This window comes from Alexandromys fortis, unplaced genomic scaffold, assembly GCF_014885135.2.
Source record: "Alexandromys fortis isolate MF-2015 unplaced genomic scaffold, M_Fortis_MF-2015_v1.1 scaffold_377, whole genome shotgun sequence".
NCBI lineage: Eukaryota > Metazoa > Chordata > Mammalia > Rodentia > Cricetidae > Alexandromys > Alexandromys fortis.
This window is the reverse complement of record NW_026068257.1, coordinates 277,987-293,727: the sequence shown is the minus strand read 5'-3', so window position 1 is coordinate 293,727 and position 15,741 is coordinate 277,987. Positions and strand designations below refer to the sequence as shown.

The 15,741-nt window shown below is 48.8% G+C and overlaps 1 protein-coding gene and 1 long non-coding RNA gene across 4 annotated transcripts in view; one reads left to right on the top strand and one right to left on the bottom strand.

Annotated features, from left to right (window-relative positions):
* Nucleotides 1–15,741, top strand: part of Plb1 (phospholipase B1) — a 95,172-nt gene that overhangs the window by 31,397 nt on the left and 48,034 nt on the right. For all 3 annotated transcript variants that reach the window (XM_050131588.1, XM_050131584.1, XM_050131585.1), the window contains 9 exons: nucleotides 310–368; nucleotides 2,836–2,909; nucleotides 3,628–3,671; nucleotides 6,880–6,988; nucleotides 9,555–9,606; nucleotides 11,025–11,105; nucleotides 12,915–12,980; nucleotides 13,254–13,354; nucleotides 15,641–15,722. In XM_050131588.1, coding sequence (XP_049987545.1) covers nucleotides 310–368; nucleotides 2,836–2,909; nucleotides 3,628–3,671; nucleotides 6,880–6,988; nucleotides 9,555–9,606; nucleotides 11,025–11,105; nucleotides 12,915–12,980; nucleotides 13,254–13,354; nucleotides 15,641–15,722 — 668 coding nt within the window. The remainder of the gene's footprint in view (nucleotides 1–309; nucleotides 369–2,835; nucleotides 2,910–3,627; nucleotides 3,672–6,879; nucleotides 6,989–9,554; nucleotides 9,607–11,024; nucleotides 11,106–12,914; nucleotides 12,981–13,253; nucleotides 13,355–15,640; nucleotides 15,723–15,741) is intronic.
* LOC126494312 (uncharacterized) lies at nucleotides 267–15,708 on the bottom strand. The gene is made up of 3 exons (XR_007589977.1): nucleotides 15,474–15,708; nucleotides 15,138–15,254; nucleotides 267–382 (listed from the first exon to the last, which is right to left on the bottom strand). It is a non-coding gene; the product is annotated as an uncharacterized lncRNA (long non-coding RNA).

Sequence of the window (15,741 nt, the reverse complement as noted above, 5' to 3'; positions counted from 1 at the left end):
CCATACATGCATTAGTTTACATCCTAGGAAACATCAGGGCCTTTTCCTTCCCAGTACAAGTCCTTAGTGGGAGTGGCAGCTGCCACTGTGCCAGAAGCATGGAAGTGGTAGAGGTATTTCCATGGAAGGGAGCTGAGATGGCTCCGCAAATCCTGTCCAATTTCTCAGTCACTGAGTTGGCTGCTGGTGGCAGCAAGGTATGCCACGGTGAAAGCTAAGTTTCCCAGCCACTTTCCTGAGGCACAGGGAACCAGGTCCAGAACCTTCCTGAAATCCCCATTCTCCATTCACCTGAGATTTGCTTTTTAGTTCACAGGCTGAGGCCGGCTGACATCAAGGTGATTGGAGCCCTGGGTGACTCTCTCACGGTAGGTGACCTCAACTGGAGAAGGAATAGGAGATTTCGTTTTTACATTTTGTTTGTTTGTTTGGTTTGGTTTTGCGAGACAGGGTTTCTCTGCATAACAGTCTTGACTGTCCTGGAACTCACTCTGTAGACCAGGCTGGCCTCAAACTCACATAGATCCACCTGCCTCTGCTTCCCCAGTGCTGGGATTAAAGCCATGTGTCACCACTGCCTGAATTTGTTTATGCTTTTTAGACCAGGATTCATGTAGCTCAAGCTGACCTCAATTCACTATGTAGCTGAGGTTAGCTTTGAACTACTGGTCTTCCTGGGTCTACCCCCCAAGTGCTGGGGTTACTGTTGTGAGCTACTGTATCCAGCTGGGAGAGGAGATTTTATTTTATTTTATTTTTTATTTATTTATTTATTTATTTATTTATTTATTTATTTATTTATTTATTTNTTAACAAAGCAAAATCGTATTTGCTCTCTGAAGAACAGGGAAACAGATACATCTCCTGAATTTACCTGCCTTGCACTTGGAGTCATGGTCATGTCTCCTCTGAGTGGGAACCATCCCACTCAGAAGCTGCTTCTGTCCTACTGAGAGCCAGTGTCCCAACCTTTGAGAAAGTGCCATGTTGCCTTTGGTCATATGACTTCAGTGAGTCAGATGCCATCTCTGTATTGAGGGTAAGTAGAGGTAGTTCCGTGGCTAGAGTCCATGGCGGGTAAAAGCCAGGTTACTGTCCTGTCTCTATTCCTGAAGTCTGCCTGGCTAGTTAATCCAGCTGCCACAAGAATTAAGAGCTCTTAAAGATTCAGAGAAACTTGTATGGTCTCAGGTGGGTATAGAGACTCTTTTGCAATAGCATTCAGAAGACTTTTTTTTTTTTTTTTTTTTTGGTTTTTCGAGACAGGGTTTCTCTGTAGCTTTGGAGCCTGTCCTGGAACTAGCTCTTATAGACCAGGCTGGTCTCGAACTCACAGAGATCTGGAGAGGAGATTTTAGTGAACATGAAAATATGGATCTGAAAATTGAGATTTTAATCCTAACCTGTTTCTGGTCCTAATCTCCAAACCCACCACATCCCCCCTCCCTGCCCAATATCTAGCGCACCTTATACAGTGTGATATTCACTCCAATCTCTGCATTCTTTGCCAATGGGGGAAAAGTGGAAGGACCCTGAGGGTCCTGTCTGTGGTGGGGCAGCATCTCCTGCCATGAGTATCGCCAAAGATTCAGCCAGTCTAGAAGACTACTACTACTCAGGCAGGCAAAAGAGATGATGAGCTAGGAGCTAGGACTGATGGGTATGGAGGTAGGGGTGAGAAGTGAGGGTCAGTAGAAGACGTAGAAGTTCCAAAGATGAACAAACCTACCTCTGGAACTGTCCCATAGTGATACCCCAAACAAACCACCTGTTTAAAAACAAAACAAATAAACAAAAACCAATTCCATAGAGAGCCTCAGGGGTGGTCCCCAGAGGATCACTCCTGGTGGAGCTCAGCTGTCGTCTCCAGCTTCTGTCCCCTGGATCAGTTAGAAGGCAACATCTCCAGGTTTGAACTCTCCAAGGACAATTGTGTCTTAGTCGTAGTGAAGCTAGCTCGCTCTGTAGCCCCATGACAAAAGTCCTGTGAGGGCTGGCGTTCCTCACGTTCGATGCAGTGAGTACCCAGTCGTTCCGCTGCTGGCTCTAAAAGCCCTAGGATTCAGAGTGTTAGTTATCCCTGTAGCAACCTCCTCTGTGAGACCCCAGCGGGTGCTTGTCCCAAAGGTCCTACTGTGTGTAACCCTTGGAAGAAACTGGCAGGCTGATCCTTGACATCTTACTAGCTGTGTATCTTAGTCATTTCCTGCTGAGGGAGGCCTTGATCTCACCCCAACCCCCTACCCTCCTCCTGGTCTCCTAGAAGATGCCCTCAGGACAGAGAGCCTTAGAGAATCACACAGGTGCTCGGGACTTCTGGGGGAGGCAGCAAGTGTGCCATGGTGGCAGGTAGAAAAGGGAATTTGGTACCAAACTGTAGTTAGCATAACCTGGGGATTCCACCTGGAGTTTAGAAAGATCCCCCCAAGTACATTTTACGCCATTTCTCACCTGCGCATGCGTAGATGTGATGAGGCTAGGCTTAGCGAATGCTTCGTTTGATTATATGTTTCACAACTTTTAAAAGTGGACACAGTACCTTCAAGCATGTGCTTTTGAAAAAATATATGCTATCAGCCTGTGCGTCTCTCAGCTGCAGTCTAGACAGGGTTTCCCGGAGGAGGGATTAGCTGTAGTTGGCACCAGGCTCTCCCAGTGGGAGCGCACACTAATCCCAGAAAGGACGGGAGAGGTATCCATAGCAGGTTCCATCTGGATTCGAGAACTTTCCTAGGCATCCTGCCCAGGCTAAGGGCCTGGACATCAATAGGTGGACAGCTATGGTACCCTGAGAAAAAGCAGTGGTGGCCACCCGCTATTTGCTTTCTCTTTCAGGCAGCCAATGGGGCTGGGTCCAAAACTGGGAATGTCTTGGACGTCTTAACTCAGTACCGAGGCCTGTCCTGGAGGTGAGCAAGGCAAAGGCCCCCAAGACTTCTAGAAAAACATCATCAAGTGGGGGTTGGGCTATCTTGTTCTTTTTATATCAAACTTCTATATTCAATTTATCGACCTCTCCAAAAAACTATTATGGACAGGAGTTTGGTGGGAGGTAGAGGGGGTGGGAGGGGTGTTGGCAGGGTGGCGGGGTGGTGGGGGGATGGGGGTGGCGGGGTGGTGGGGGCAGTGAATGCGCACGGAATGTTTTGTTCATAGAAGTCGGTGCTATCCCGAGACTTTGGTGGCTTGGGTCGGGAGACCCTGACAAGGGTGCCCTTTAAAAAACAGCTTTTCCAAGCTAATCAGGAACAGGAAAGACCAGTGTAAGCTAGTGACAGTAATGGAGAAGCTGCTTGGCACCGGGCTGGCCACAAAAGAATTCCTCTGGATTGGGAAAGGCAGTGAGAGAGACCAACTCCATTCTCCCTGCTCCAGCATGAGTGGGACTCAAAGCTAAAACTATAGGAGCCGCTGCAGCAGCGACAATTTAAGTTCTCATGTATGTCTGTTTGCTCTGGTGTCCAGGGAGAGAGGAAAAGAGTTGCGTTCTGATTTGGTTTTTAGTTCTCGTGAAGAAATTATGGGCGTTTTGAGTCCCTGGAGCTGTGATTCCGGAGGGAAATCTGTTTTGTTTAGGATTGGCTGGCCCTTTAAACCTTCATTTTCTTTCTCTCTTCTCACCAACAGCATAGGAGGAGATGAGAACATCAAGACGGTGACCACCCTGGCCAGTGAGTCCCTTGGTGTTTTGGGGCGGGGTGGCTACGCCTAAGCTCACTGCGCCCCCTACTGGCGGCCGCCAGCCTCGCAAGGCAGCGGGACGCAGCTGCGTGCAGTAGGGGGCACTGCTTCCCCGTGGCTGCCATCCAGGCTCGGTTCCTGAGCTAATCAAAGCCATGGAGGGTTTTGTCAGTTTTTTAGTGCTTTTCAACAGGAAGTCGTCTTTATCCAATAAACGAGTAAGAAAAGGAAAGAGAGCTTAGACCAAATCTTAGGACAATCATTTAAAAGTGATCCGATAAAGAAGGGTTGGACCGCCGTTCTGGACTCAGAGCCTATCTGGGGAGCTCTCCACCTAGGCCTGGGAGGTGTGGGCATCTCTGTTCACAAGGACCTTGCTGTATGAACCCGTAGTAATTGCAGCATTGAGAGATGAAGTTACCTTGCTCAGGCTCATATTTGGGGCTCAACATTTTCCTTAAGGCTTTGCCAACAACCCACTCAGATTATTTTTTTTAAAGCCTGGCTACATTTTTCCAAGAGGGGGGGGGTCTACCTTTAATCTTTTGGGCTGTGGCTATGGGCAGTGCTTTCCATTATGGTACTTGATTCATTATCTTTAGTGCTGCCCACCCCAGTGTTTATTCTTAAAGTGCACTTTCTTTTAATTAGACATTAGACAATATTTATAGTGAATTATTTTCTTCTTAGATACCCCTAAGAATTTTGCCCGGGGAGGGGGGGGTAGGGGTTGGTTGGTTTCATTCTTGCTACTTTTCAGGTACGTATCCCTTTGGTATATCTTGAGCTAAGACACTGAGTTTTAAGCTAGCAAGGCTAGACAGTAGGGATACTTAAAGTCCAGACTGGCACGCCTGATTCAACTTCATGCCTATTATCTGTTTTAGTTCCTGGAAAACCGTGCTGAATTTAAATAAGTACAGTTCCATGTCATGAGTACTTCCTGTCCCCTGTTGCTAGGAGGTGACTTAGGCTGCTTCTGTGAGTGTGATGATCTTGGCTTTGAGGTGGCCTGGCAAGATGGCTGGACGTCATATTGTTCCAAGAACATCCACCAAAGTGCTTTACAAATGACTGAGACGGTGTCACCTCTCAGGCAGCCTCCTCTGATGCACTTAGCTTATCTGTTCAGCCTTCTTTCCTAGAGGGAAGAGATTCGGGGTAACCGGGTGTGTGGAACTGACTTCCAGTGCAAGGTCAGGACGTACCCCCATCCAGTGCCCGGCTCGATTTAACCCAGCAGGTGCTCTGGTACAGGGTGTGGGGGAGACAGAACTCTGTCCCGATGGCATCAGCCACTCTCCAGGGCAGGGCATGCCACCCTAAAGACAGACGCAAGCACTGATGATCAGCAAGCGTGGATGAACAGGTGGGGGGAAGTCAGCAAGGACGTCGAGACGTAGGGGGACCAGAAATCAGAAGGGAGAGTCTCAATGAAATCAGGTTCCATAAAGCAAAGTGTTGCCAATAGCTATAACCATAAAGAATATAAGGGATGGAGGACAAGGTTGATGAAATCTTTGATCAAATTGCAATAAAAAAAAACACAATATGACCATAATGTCTAGGAACTCTAGGATATGATCAAGAGGCCAAACCTAAGAACAGATAAAATAAACTGGATGAGCCAGGCAGTGGTGGCACACACCATTAATCCCAGCACTTGGGAGGCAGAGGCAGGCAGATCTCTGTGAGTTCGAGGCCAGCCTGCTCTACGCAGTGTGAGTTTGAGATCATCCTGGTCTATAGAGTGGGTTTCAGGAGAGCTAGGGCTGTTATACAGAAAAACTCTGTCTCGAGAAACAAAATAGAAAGAAAGAAAGAAAGAAAGAAAGAAAGAAAGAAAGAAAGAAAGAGAAAGAAAAGAAGGAAGGAAGAAAGGAAAGAGAGAGAATGGATAAGATAGAGATAAATAGTAAAGGAATATAGAATAATCCAATCTAATTTCTAGCATAAGGTTTCTCAAATCTAGAGAAAAATACTCAAAGATGAGACATTTAGAATCCAAAATCTACCTGACCCAAGAACCACAATGTATTATAGACAGCATATCAAAAGTTAGAAAGTAAAGAAACAATATTAGCAGCTGTAAGGGGGACATGCAAACTTGCTCACAAAGGGAAATACATCAGAATTATAACAGGTCTCATTAGCCACCATAAAAATCAGAAGAATGTGGAATTATATATTTTGAGCCCTGAAAGTAAAGAACTGCCGATCAAAATTGCTATATCCAGCAAAACGCTCTCAAAATTGATGGAAAAGGACATTTGAAGAAGAAAATGAGGAAATTAACTTTTAGGTGAATGGGACAGACTGACTAATGACTTCTACCAGACCTTTGAGGAAGAGATAACAGTGGTCCTAACCATTCCATAAAGCAGCAAGGACAGGAACACCTCCTACCTTACACTACACGGCAAGCATTGTCCCCACACCAACCCTGCTGAACACAGAGGAGCATAAAAAAGGCCCATTTCCTTTGTGATTATAGATGCAAAAATTTTCAATTCTTGCAAATTAAATTCAAGAACACATTGAGACCATATGCAAGTCAGTTTGATTCCAGAGATACAAGGTTGCATTGACATATACAAATTAGTAAGGACAGAAATCACATGATCATCTCAATAATGCAGGAAAAGACATCAACAGCCTTTCATGATTAAAAAAAAAATTCCCTAAAGAAACAAGGACCTGACGGGAAAATCTTCAATGCTGCACACGCAGAGGTTCTCAACCTGTGGGTTGTAACCCCTATGGGAGTTGAAGGACATTTCATAGGGGTCACCTAAAACCTTCCTGCATGTCCGCTATTTACATTATGGTTCATAATAGCAAATTTACAGTTATGAAGTAGCACCGAAAATAATGGTGTAGTAGGGGTCAGCACAGCATGAGACATTCAAGGGTCACAGCATTAGGGAGCTGAGGACCACTGTTGTAAAGTCTGGGGCACCCAACATTCTGTTCCGTGCTGGGCTGTGGGACCGAGGCTATGCTCTGTCCTCCACAGAGTGGCCAAAGGAACTTGACAGTTGGCCATGTAATCCCAGCGCTCAGGAGGCTTCAGTAGGAAAATCACCAGTTCGAGGATAGCCTGGGCTATAACTAGGTGACCCTGTCACAAAGCAGTAAGAAAAGGGCTTGGGAAGATTGCTTTGGGACCATTGGTAAACATGTCCCTTGTCTTTCCAGACATCCTCCGGGAGTTCAACCCCTCCTTGAAGGGCTTCTCTGTTGGCACCGGGAAAGAAACCACTGCCAATGCATTCTTCAACCAGGCCGTGGCAGGAGCCAAAGCAGAGTGAGCCTGAGTATCCTGGGGGGGCGGGTGCAAGGTGGGGAGGGCAGAAGCAGGGGTGCCTGGCAGAGCTTGCCTTGGCCTGGATTTTAGTGTAGGTTTAGAGCTTTGATCTGGGTAAAGAGTCAGGGTGAACAGCTGGAAAGGGCTGTCTTAGGAGTGTCCTTTGTTGTCAGACACACGAGTCTAGCTGTGGACACTCAACCCTGCTCTAGGAACCAAGGGAATTCCTCTGATGCCCTGCATATATTTCACATAGATCCCCTGGCCTCGTCTGTAAACCTTTTTCCCTCACTAAGCAGTGACTATAAATGGGCCCATGTGGAGTTCCCATTGTTCGCTTGCTGCTATTGCTTTTGAGTCTTCTGCTCCTGGCCTTCCTTAGAGGGTCATCTAGGGCTCTGCACTCTCGAGGAGAAACACTGACTTCCACGGGAAGCGAAGCCCTGAGTGTCCGCCACACTTCTTACTTGGTCTCTACAAGAGACAAGACTATTGGAAGCCTCTTTTTCACAAACCATGGAGGTTGTAAGGTTGACACCATCTTGGATGCAAAAGCTCTAAAGAGCTGTGCCCTTGCGTGGACTGGGGGAGGATGGTGGTCTCAGCACTAGTTCAGCCGGGCTGCCGGGCTCCCCTGAGGGAAGGTGTAGGGACTCGGAGATCATGGTGCTGCTGACCTGACGATCCCTAACTAACAGATCAGTGTCCCTGGTCTTCCCCACCCCCATCCCTGCTTGCACACTATTCAAAGACTTGAGTGTTCCTCAGGGCCCTTTTCCTAGCCAACAACACACGAACACTGCATCCAGTTAGGGAAATGTGCGAAAAGACCTTTTCTATTTTACCCCAGTTTTTCTCCCAGATACAGCACACACCACACTTCTTCACATGGGTCTGAAGATTGTTGTTGTTGTTGTTGTTGCATCCCAAGATTCCCTGGTGATTTCCTAGCTCTCAAGGCTCTCCTGGAGCTGTCGGCCTCCTCTGAGTAACTTTCGCATTTATTCCCCATAGGAAAGACAGCTCATGCCAAGCCTAACAGGTTGGAGAATGACTTTGAAGGCAGCTTCTTTCTTTGGTGGCGATAGGGGTGAAAGGCTAGTGACCTGCCACTTTCAAGCCCAAATTGGCTTTAACATTTACAGAATTTCTCTTCAGCTGGTAGCACCAGACGAAAGGCGGTTCTACCATGATTAGATCAGGGAGACAAGCAAGAGTGGGATGGTCAGAGTCAAGGACCTGAGTGACCGCAGTAAGTGTGGCTCACACGGTCTTGAGTCTGTGGCCTCAGGAAAGACATCCAGGTGGCAGGTGAAAATCAGGGGCAGGGAAGTTGTTCCCATATTATACACTTGAAACTACAGCACAGAAATATCTCGCCTGAACAGGTACAGCAAACTGAGCCCAGGATCTGGCCTTGGGTCGTACGGGCCTTATTTTCAGCTTGCTCATGCCCTCTCCTGTACTCACAGCAGTGCCCACGTTACAGAATACCTTCATGGCTGGCATCCTTGTGTCCCACACAGTAACTCTAAGACGGACAACACAGGGATTATTGCCTGTGTTTTTACCAGTGACTCAAAGCTAAGCCTGAGCCCTTGGAGTACCCATTCCAAACTCGGGTTCAAAGACAGAGGGGCTGCCCTGATAACATCAGATCCACAGATGAGAAGCAGGTTGAGTGACTGACTCAAAGCCCCCCTCCCAGGTCTCTGATACCCAGTGTTCTGGGGCCAAGGTCAGACCAATTGGGCCAGAGGGAGGACAGTGAACGTTGCCTGGGGCGTGGTGCCGGAGGAGGTGAAGGTGCTAGTGACAACAGAAATTACTCTAAGGACGCTTGCCTTGTGTTAGGGACTAAATTCTTTATGTGACCCTCATTTGGTTCTCTCAACGCCTGTAGAAGGCAAGGCACTGATTTGTTGTATATAGGAAAGTACTGCGTCTGTCAGGTAAAGATTTCGTGGGTAGACCTGGGAGTCAAACCCATGCTATCCAGCAGAATAGTAGCTGGTATTCAAGGGGTTGCTGGAGTCTTATTTGCACCCACGATGACTTTCCATAAGCAGGTTGATCTCTGTGTTAGTTTTTCTTTTACAGTGAGGAGGAGACTGAGGCTAAGGCTGTTCATGCTAAGCAAACACTCGGCCACTGAGCTTATTCCCAGCTCTGTCATCATTTTAAACTGAGATCACCTTGTCGGGAGGGAGGGCCATGGCATCTGTTAACATGAACTTGAGTTGAGCGGCACATGACGTAAAACATTTACGTGAAACCTATTGGCCTTGAACAAGCCTAGCTTGGAAGAGAAACCAGAAGTCTATCATTAAATACACCGACCTGATAAATAAACTCACTGAGAGTCAACCCCTCAAACGTGCAAGCGTCTGTCCTTCTCAGGCCGTCAGTCCTCCCCAGTGGAGCCTGGGTCGAGAAGGAGCTCTGTGTGGTGGGGCTGCCCTGCCGCCCCCCACCCCCGAAGTTGACTGCCAGGTGCTACTGTCTCTGCTACATTGCCCTTCCAGTCTCTGGTCCTCATTCAGCTCCTTTCTATGTGTTCCCACAGGGACTTAACTACCCAGGCCCAAAAGCTGGTGAGCCTGATGAAGGCAGACACGGTGAGTCTGGGCACCTCGGGTGGGACTCCCTAGAGCAGGAGGATGGATCCACAGACCCTGGGAAGTCAGTGGTAGGGTGAGAGGAGAGGCATAGGATCCAGGTTTCTAGCAGATCTGAACCCTGTACCTCTGTTCCTTCGCAAATAGGGTTCCCGTTCACTATATTAGCCGGCTGTACACAGTAAACTTGTATTACCGGCCAAGGTCTGTAGATGCGTGAGGACGGTACAACACAGTCCCATCCTCCAGGAGTTCTTAAGAGGAAACGAACACTGAAGGATCAAGATCATGAAACAGCTGGCTCGTGCTTTGTAAAGATAGTTACGTATTGCAGAGCAGAGGAGGGGATGACGGGAACAGGTCCCCTGCTTGGGAGGATTCGGAAGGGAGGCAGGTATTTGAGCTGGGTTCTAATAGATGCGTGTAAGATCCTCTCTCGGATAAGAGAGGGGCACAGGCTCCGTGCAGACTTGGTTTGGGAGGTGGTCTCAAGTGGATAAAATAACAAAAGGGGGCTCAAGATTGGTTATTTTTATGTGATGTAATGTACCCCCCAAATTCCATCATCGGGAGAGTTTGAGAATGTGTCTGTGTCTCTTCTCAAGCTTCCCTGCATCTTGTCTCTCCCCTCCCATCATTCTTCTTCCTCCTCATTTGGAAGCAGAAGCCAGAGAAGTGGAGCATGTGTGAGCCAGAGGCAATGTCAGAGGCTGTGAGTGCCACAGCCACCTTTGGGCTGTGGTATGTGGAGTGTATGTGCCCACATGCCGTCAAACACATCTCTAGCTCTCTCTTGCAGGAGGGTAGAGTCTAGAGGTGGCAAACTCTCCCAGTCATGTTCTTGGAACCGCCGTGTTGCTCTGACCAGCTACCAGCTGGGACTTTTCTTTCTTTCTTCCTTTTTTCCTTCCTTCCTTTCTTTTCTGTTTTGGTCTTTCAAGACAGGGTTTCTCTATGTAGCTCTGGCTGTCATGGAAAACTCTATAGACCAGGCTGCCCTCAGACTCAGAGATCCACCTGCCTCTGCTTCCCCAGCACTGGGACTAAATAAAGGCATGGACCACTATGTCCAGTCCTAGCTGGAATTTTCACAGGTGCCTTAACTTTATATGAATTAGGAATGTTTCTTCTTAATGGAAGATGGCCTGTCTGCTGTGAAGCCAGTTGAAAACCCCAGAGTTTTAGAAGATTTAGAGCAACCTTCCCTTCCCAGGGCTAGGACCTATTTTCCTGTCTCCCACCTACTTCCTTGCCATGCTGAAGACTGAGAGCAAAACTCAGGGAGCTCCTGCTACTAGGGCAGTCGAAAACAGACCTACATCCTACTGTGCGAACAAAAAGTCTGAGCTCTCTGCTGCATGGGGGAGCTGCCCCTTTGAGTTCCCAACTGGACCCTGTTTGTTTTCTATTCATTTCAGACAATAGACTTTGAGAACGACTGGAAGATAATCACTGTCTTCATAGGAGGCAATGACCTCTGTGCGGCTTGCAATGACCTGGTAAGTCCCCGGCCCCGACCCTTGGGAAGGAGTTCTGTAGTTGGCCACTGCCTCCTGGGACAGCATAGCTAGGTAAGGACTCCGTTCATGGCTTGGCATGGATCCAGGGAGGATTCATTAACGCTGAGACCCAGAGGACGTTCACCTGGAAGACTGAGGGAGCCTGTAAGAAAAGCTTTTGTTGTTTGGAAAACTCTTACTTGTTTTCATGGCTAATTATGGGCCCTTCACAGCACTTCCGGCCTTGCCAATGCCACCTCTGTCCGTCTCTAGAGAAAGTGTTTTCCCACAGAGGTGATAAGGCAAGGTTCAGGTCTGTGCCTCTTGGGGCTGAGGAAACTCACAACGGAGGCTGTTGAGCTTTGGTTGCCATGTAATCCAGAAAGCCCCCTGCAGGAGACCCCTTAGACCTACCATACCACCTGTGAGTCTCACACCCACCCACACTTGTGCCCAGTGGTGAGCAGTGGCAAATGAGATACAAACTCTGCCCTTGGGGTCTCCCTGAGCCAGGGGCCGGAAACCAGCAACTCTTCATACCACAAGAGACATCACCGTGGGGTTCTGAAGATATGTAAGAGAGTCCACAACCAAAGTAGGCTTGGTGTACGGAGAACAGGGAGGTTCTCGGCACATACTGCAGGAGACCTGCAGCTGGGATGCAGAGGTGCAGCCTGGGTTAGGGAGTCAGGGTCCTGAGGTAGCAGGAGGGGATGACCTGGTTCCCCTGCACCTTACAATGCCCTTTCCTGGCGTCAGAGTCACCAAGGGCTAAGAACTTTAAAGCTGAGGTTTAAGGGACCCCTCAGGAGCACTGACAGGCTGCTGGGGACAGGTAAGGCTTGGATCTTGGTACCCCTCCCAACTTCCTCCCAGGGATCACAGCTTTACCCTGTTGTAAAATGGGGTTCTCAGATTTTATCCAGAAAAGGGGTTCTACTTCCTTGCTCTGAAAATGAGCTTAGAGAGATGGCCCACCCAGTAAAATGTCATCATACAAGCATGAAGGTCTGAGGTTGAATCTCTACCACCCACAGAAGAAGTTAACTGTGTCTGTGCACGCCTGTAACCCCGGTGTGCCCGTGTCTGTGCACGCCTGTAACCCTGGTGCTCAAGACAGACAAAGGTATTCCTGGGGCTTGCTAGCCTACCAGTCTAGTGAAGGTCCAGATTCAGTCGAAGACCCTGTCCCAAAAGATAAGGTAGAGCCACTGAGGAGGATACCTGATGCCAGCCTCTGGCCTGTGTATGCATATACATGGATGCCCACCTGAATACATTCATTCTATCCCCCCTACACACAATTCTAAAACCACAGATATAAAAATCAAAGTGTATTTATGTTTTGGGGCTCCACAAGCCCTTTTCCCGCTCTGCATCCTTGATGCAAAGCTTAGATGTGACCGATGCTACAGCCTAGGCTCTCTCTGTGACCACACAAGAAGAGGACAGACAGTAGAACCAGAGAGTATTTTACGTTGCAGAGCTGAGGTCAGCATCTGCCCCAACACCCCCATTTCTGAGGGGTTCAGAGAAGAGACATGGTGTAGCTAAGGCTCTACCCCTAATCACTACTAAATCAATTCCGAGTTTCCCCTGGCTCTGGGCAAAAGAAAGGACCCTTTCCTGAGAGCCATGGTGAGCTCAAGCGTTGTAGCGAGGGCCCCCAAAGACAAACCCTGTGTTTCAATTTTGCCAACTCTGACTGAAATACAGAAAAAAAAGAAGCCAGAATAAGACACAATCCTGCTTAGTAGGGAGTAGATGGGGTGACTCATGGGCCTCAGGAGATTCTCCCTCTGCCTGCAGGATCACTATTCTCCCCAAAACTTCACAGACAACATCAAGAAGGCCTTGGACATTCTCCATGCAGAGGTATGGAGCTTAAACCACCCGGGGCCTCTGAGTAACTCCGTCATAGCTGTCACCTGTGGCCTCAGAGAAGCCTAGACACAGCTCTGGCTTCATTCTGAGACCTCCTTGGTCAAGCCTTTGTGCACTTGACTTCTTGGAGAGCAGACATGAAAGAGAAAGGAGCTGGGTGGGGCCGGGAAGAAGTCACATGATCTGAGCTCCACCCCGCCCCCATGTAAGCAGCTGATGCTGACCTACTGTGTTGACGTGGTGGCTGATTCTGTGTTTCTGCAGGTTCCCCGGGCCTTTGTGAACATGGTGAAGGTGCTTGAGATCATCGGCCTGAGGGACCTCTACAAAGAAACTAAAGTCAGCTGCCCACGGCTTATCCTCAGGTCTGCTGTATGCTTCTCCCCTGTTCCAAAAGGGTTGTGGGACTTAGGTAGAGTGTGGGGGTTGTTAGAACCACCCCCCATTTTAACCTCACGGGGGACATCTCAGGATATTTGTTTTAATCAGTATCAGGCCTCAACAATCTCTCTGAGGAAGCACATGTGGCTTCTCTTCCTGTTTCTGTTGTCATGGCAGCCTCAGGAAGGGAAAAGCGGATGCTAGGAATGGGGTCAGGTCATAGGTAAGACTTGGGGAACACTCAGCCCACTGCTAAGACCTATCTCACAGAATAGCCAGAGCGTAGTGACCACCTCCCAGAAGCCTCCCCGCAGGACAGTGTTTCTGACTGGCATGTGTGTGCTCCAGGTGGGACAGACACAGCTATCGTCACCCCTTAGAAGAGAAAGAAGGGAGATCAGAATCCACAGGGTTCCGAGAACAGTCTCCTTCTTCAGAAGGATGCTTCTAAGAGGCTCTCTTCAGCCTCCAGAACCACCCAAAGATGAATTCTCTCTTGCTCCGTTATAAGTGCATGCTTTGGAAGGAAGCTGTTCTTCTAACTGAAGCATGACCATTTCCCACAGATTCTGCCCTGAAAGCCTCCTCTGCACCCTTTGGCCAGGTCACAGGGGCTGTGCAAACCTCCCTCCCCTGCCCTCAGCTCTGTCCCGACCACGGCCCTGAGCATACCACGTGGTCATTAGTCACCACCCTGTGGTGATTCTCCCCCACAGCCTGTGAGCACTGAGTCACAGCCGGCACGGGGGAGGGGCTCAGGAGCTGTTTGCTGAATAACTGAATGAATAATTCACAAGGGCCAGCCTTGTTCTTGGAAATTTAGGGGGCATGCTGACTGATCCCTGGAGAATTCTGCCAACCGTTCCCTAGGGGAGTACGGGGAGACAGCACAGGTTCCCTGGAGAAGGCTTCAGGGTGCCACGGAGCAGAAACAGGCTGCCTGCCAGTGCGGTGTCTATTAGCACAGCTGGTGTCGGGCACGCTATTTTCAGCTGCTGATTCATCCAAGGCTCCCACTTTCTCTACTCACTGGGACATGCAGGGATTCAGAACGTATATTCTCTCCACGCCAGAGCAGTGTCCCCCAAAGCCCCCCACTACCAATCGCTGTAAAGATTTGCAGGCCGCCAAAACTCAACGTTCGGAAAAGGCATTGGCCAAGCCCGTTTAGAGAGGACACTGTCAGTGTTGACAAAACCAAGGGCTTCCTTGTCATGTGACCACATCCTGCACCTCTCTCTGCTGTTCTGTCTCAGTGGCCAGGCTTCCTCTGTGGTGCGACATCTATGCTAAACCACCCCGGCTAGTATTACCTTATCCCCCAGGTGAAAAGTCCAGATTTTCTGGGTGGTAAGCCAGAGGGGAGCTGCAGACTGACAGAGGCAGATTAGTTCAGAGACCGAGTTAAAAGTTCCTGCTGCAGTTGCAAGGCTGTGTGACCTTGAGAACATTACTTAACCTTGGTCGCCTCTCTATTCCACCCCCTTGGTAAACTCAGGACTGCGATTGTACTAGGGAAGTCCGCTACCACTGAACTATACCCCTAGCCCTTTTTACACTTATTTATTTGTTTGTTAATTTTTGGACAACATCCTGCGTATCCCAGGCTGGCTTCAAGCTTTCTCTACAGCTGAGAATGACCTTAAACTTCTGATTCTCCTGCCTCCACCTCCCAGAGTGCTAGGATTACAGGCAGGACCATCACACCCAGTTTGGGGGTGTGAGGGACAGAACCCAAGGTCTTATGCATGCTAGACAGGGACTTACCAACTGTGCCACATCCCACACCCCGCTTTTCTTTTCTCGTTGAGAACAGTATCTTGTTAAGATGCTTCAAACTCGTGGTCATCTTCCTCAGCCTCTGAAATCACTAGGGTGGCGAGCCTGTAAAAACGAGGTCAATAATGATTTCTGGAACGTCTGGGAGATTTAAACATATTAATGCATGGCGCTTGGCACCGTGACCATGCAGTGCGTACGAGCCGTTATTGCTCTGGTCACTGTTGCTGTTTAGGAGGAGCTGTGTCTCTCTGCATATCTTCACACAACCATCAGGTGACTCAGTTCCATAAGACCTCTCCTCCAGACCTCAGGGAGAAGCACCTGTTTCCAAGAGCAAGTCCATGGATGTCTCCTGTGGCTTGCTTTGACCCAGACCGAGATTCCTGATGCCTTCAACTGAAAAAGAAATACATCGAAGCCCAGACCAGAGCTTCTGAATGGCTCATTCAGAATGATGACCCTGGGCATCTTTTTGGCTCTGTTGGCAGGTCTCTGTGTCCTTGTGTCCTGAAGTTTGACGATAACTCCACAGAATTTGCCGCCCTGGTTGAAAGGAACAGGCAGTATCAGGTAAGGCGGAGGAGGGTTC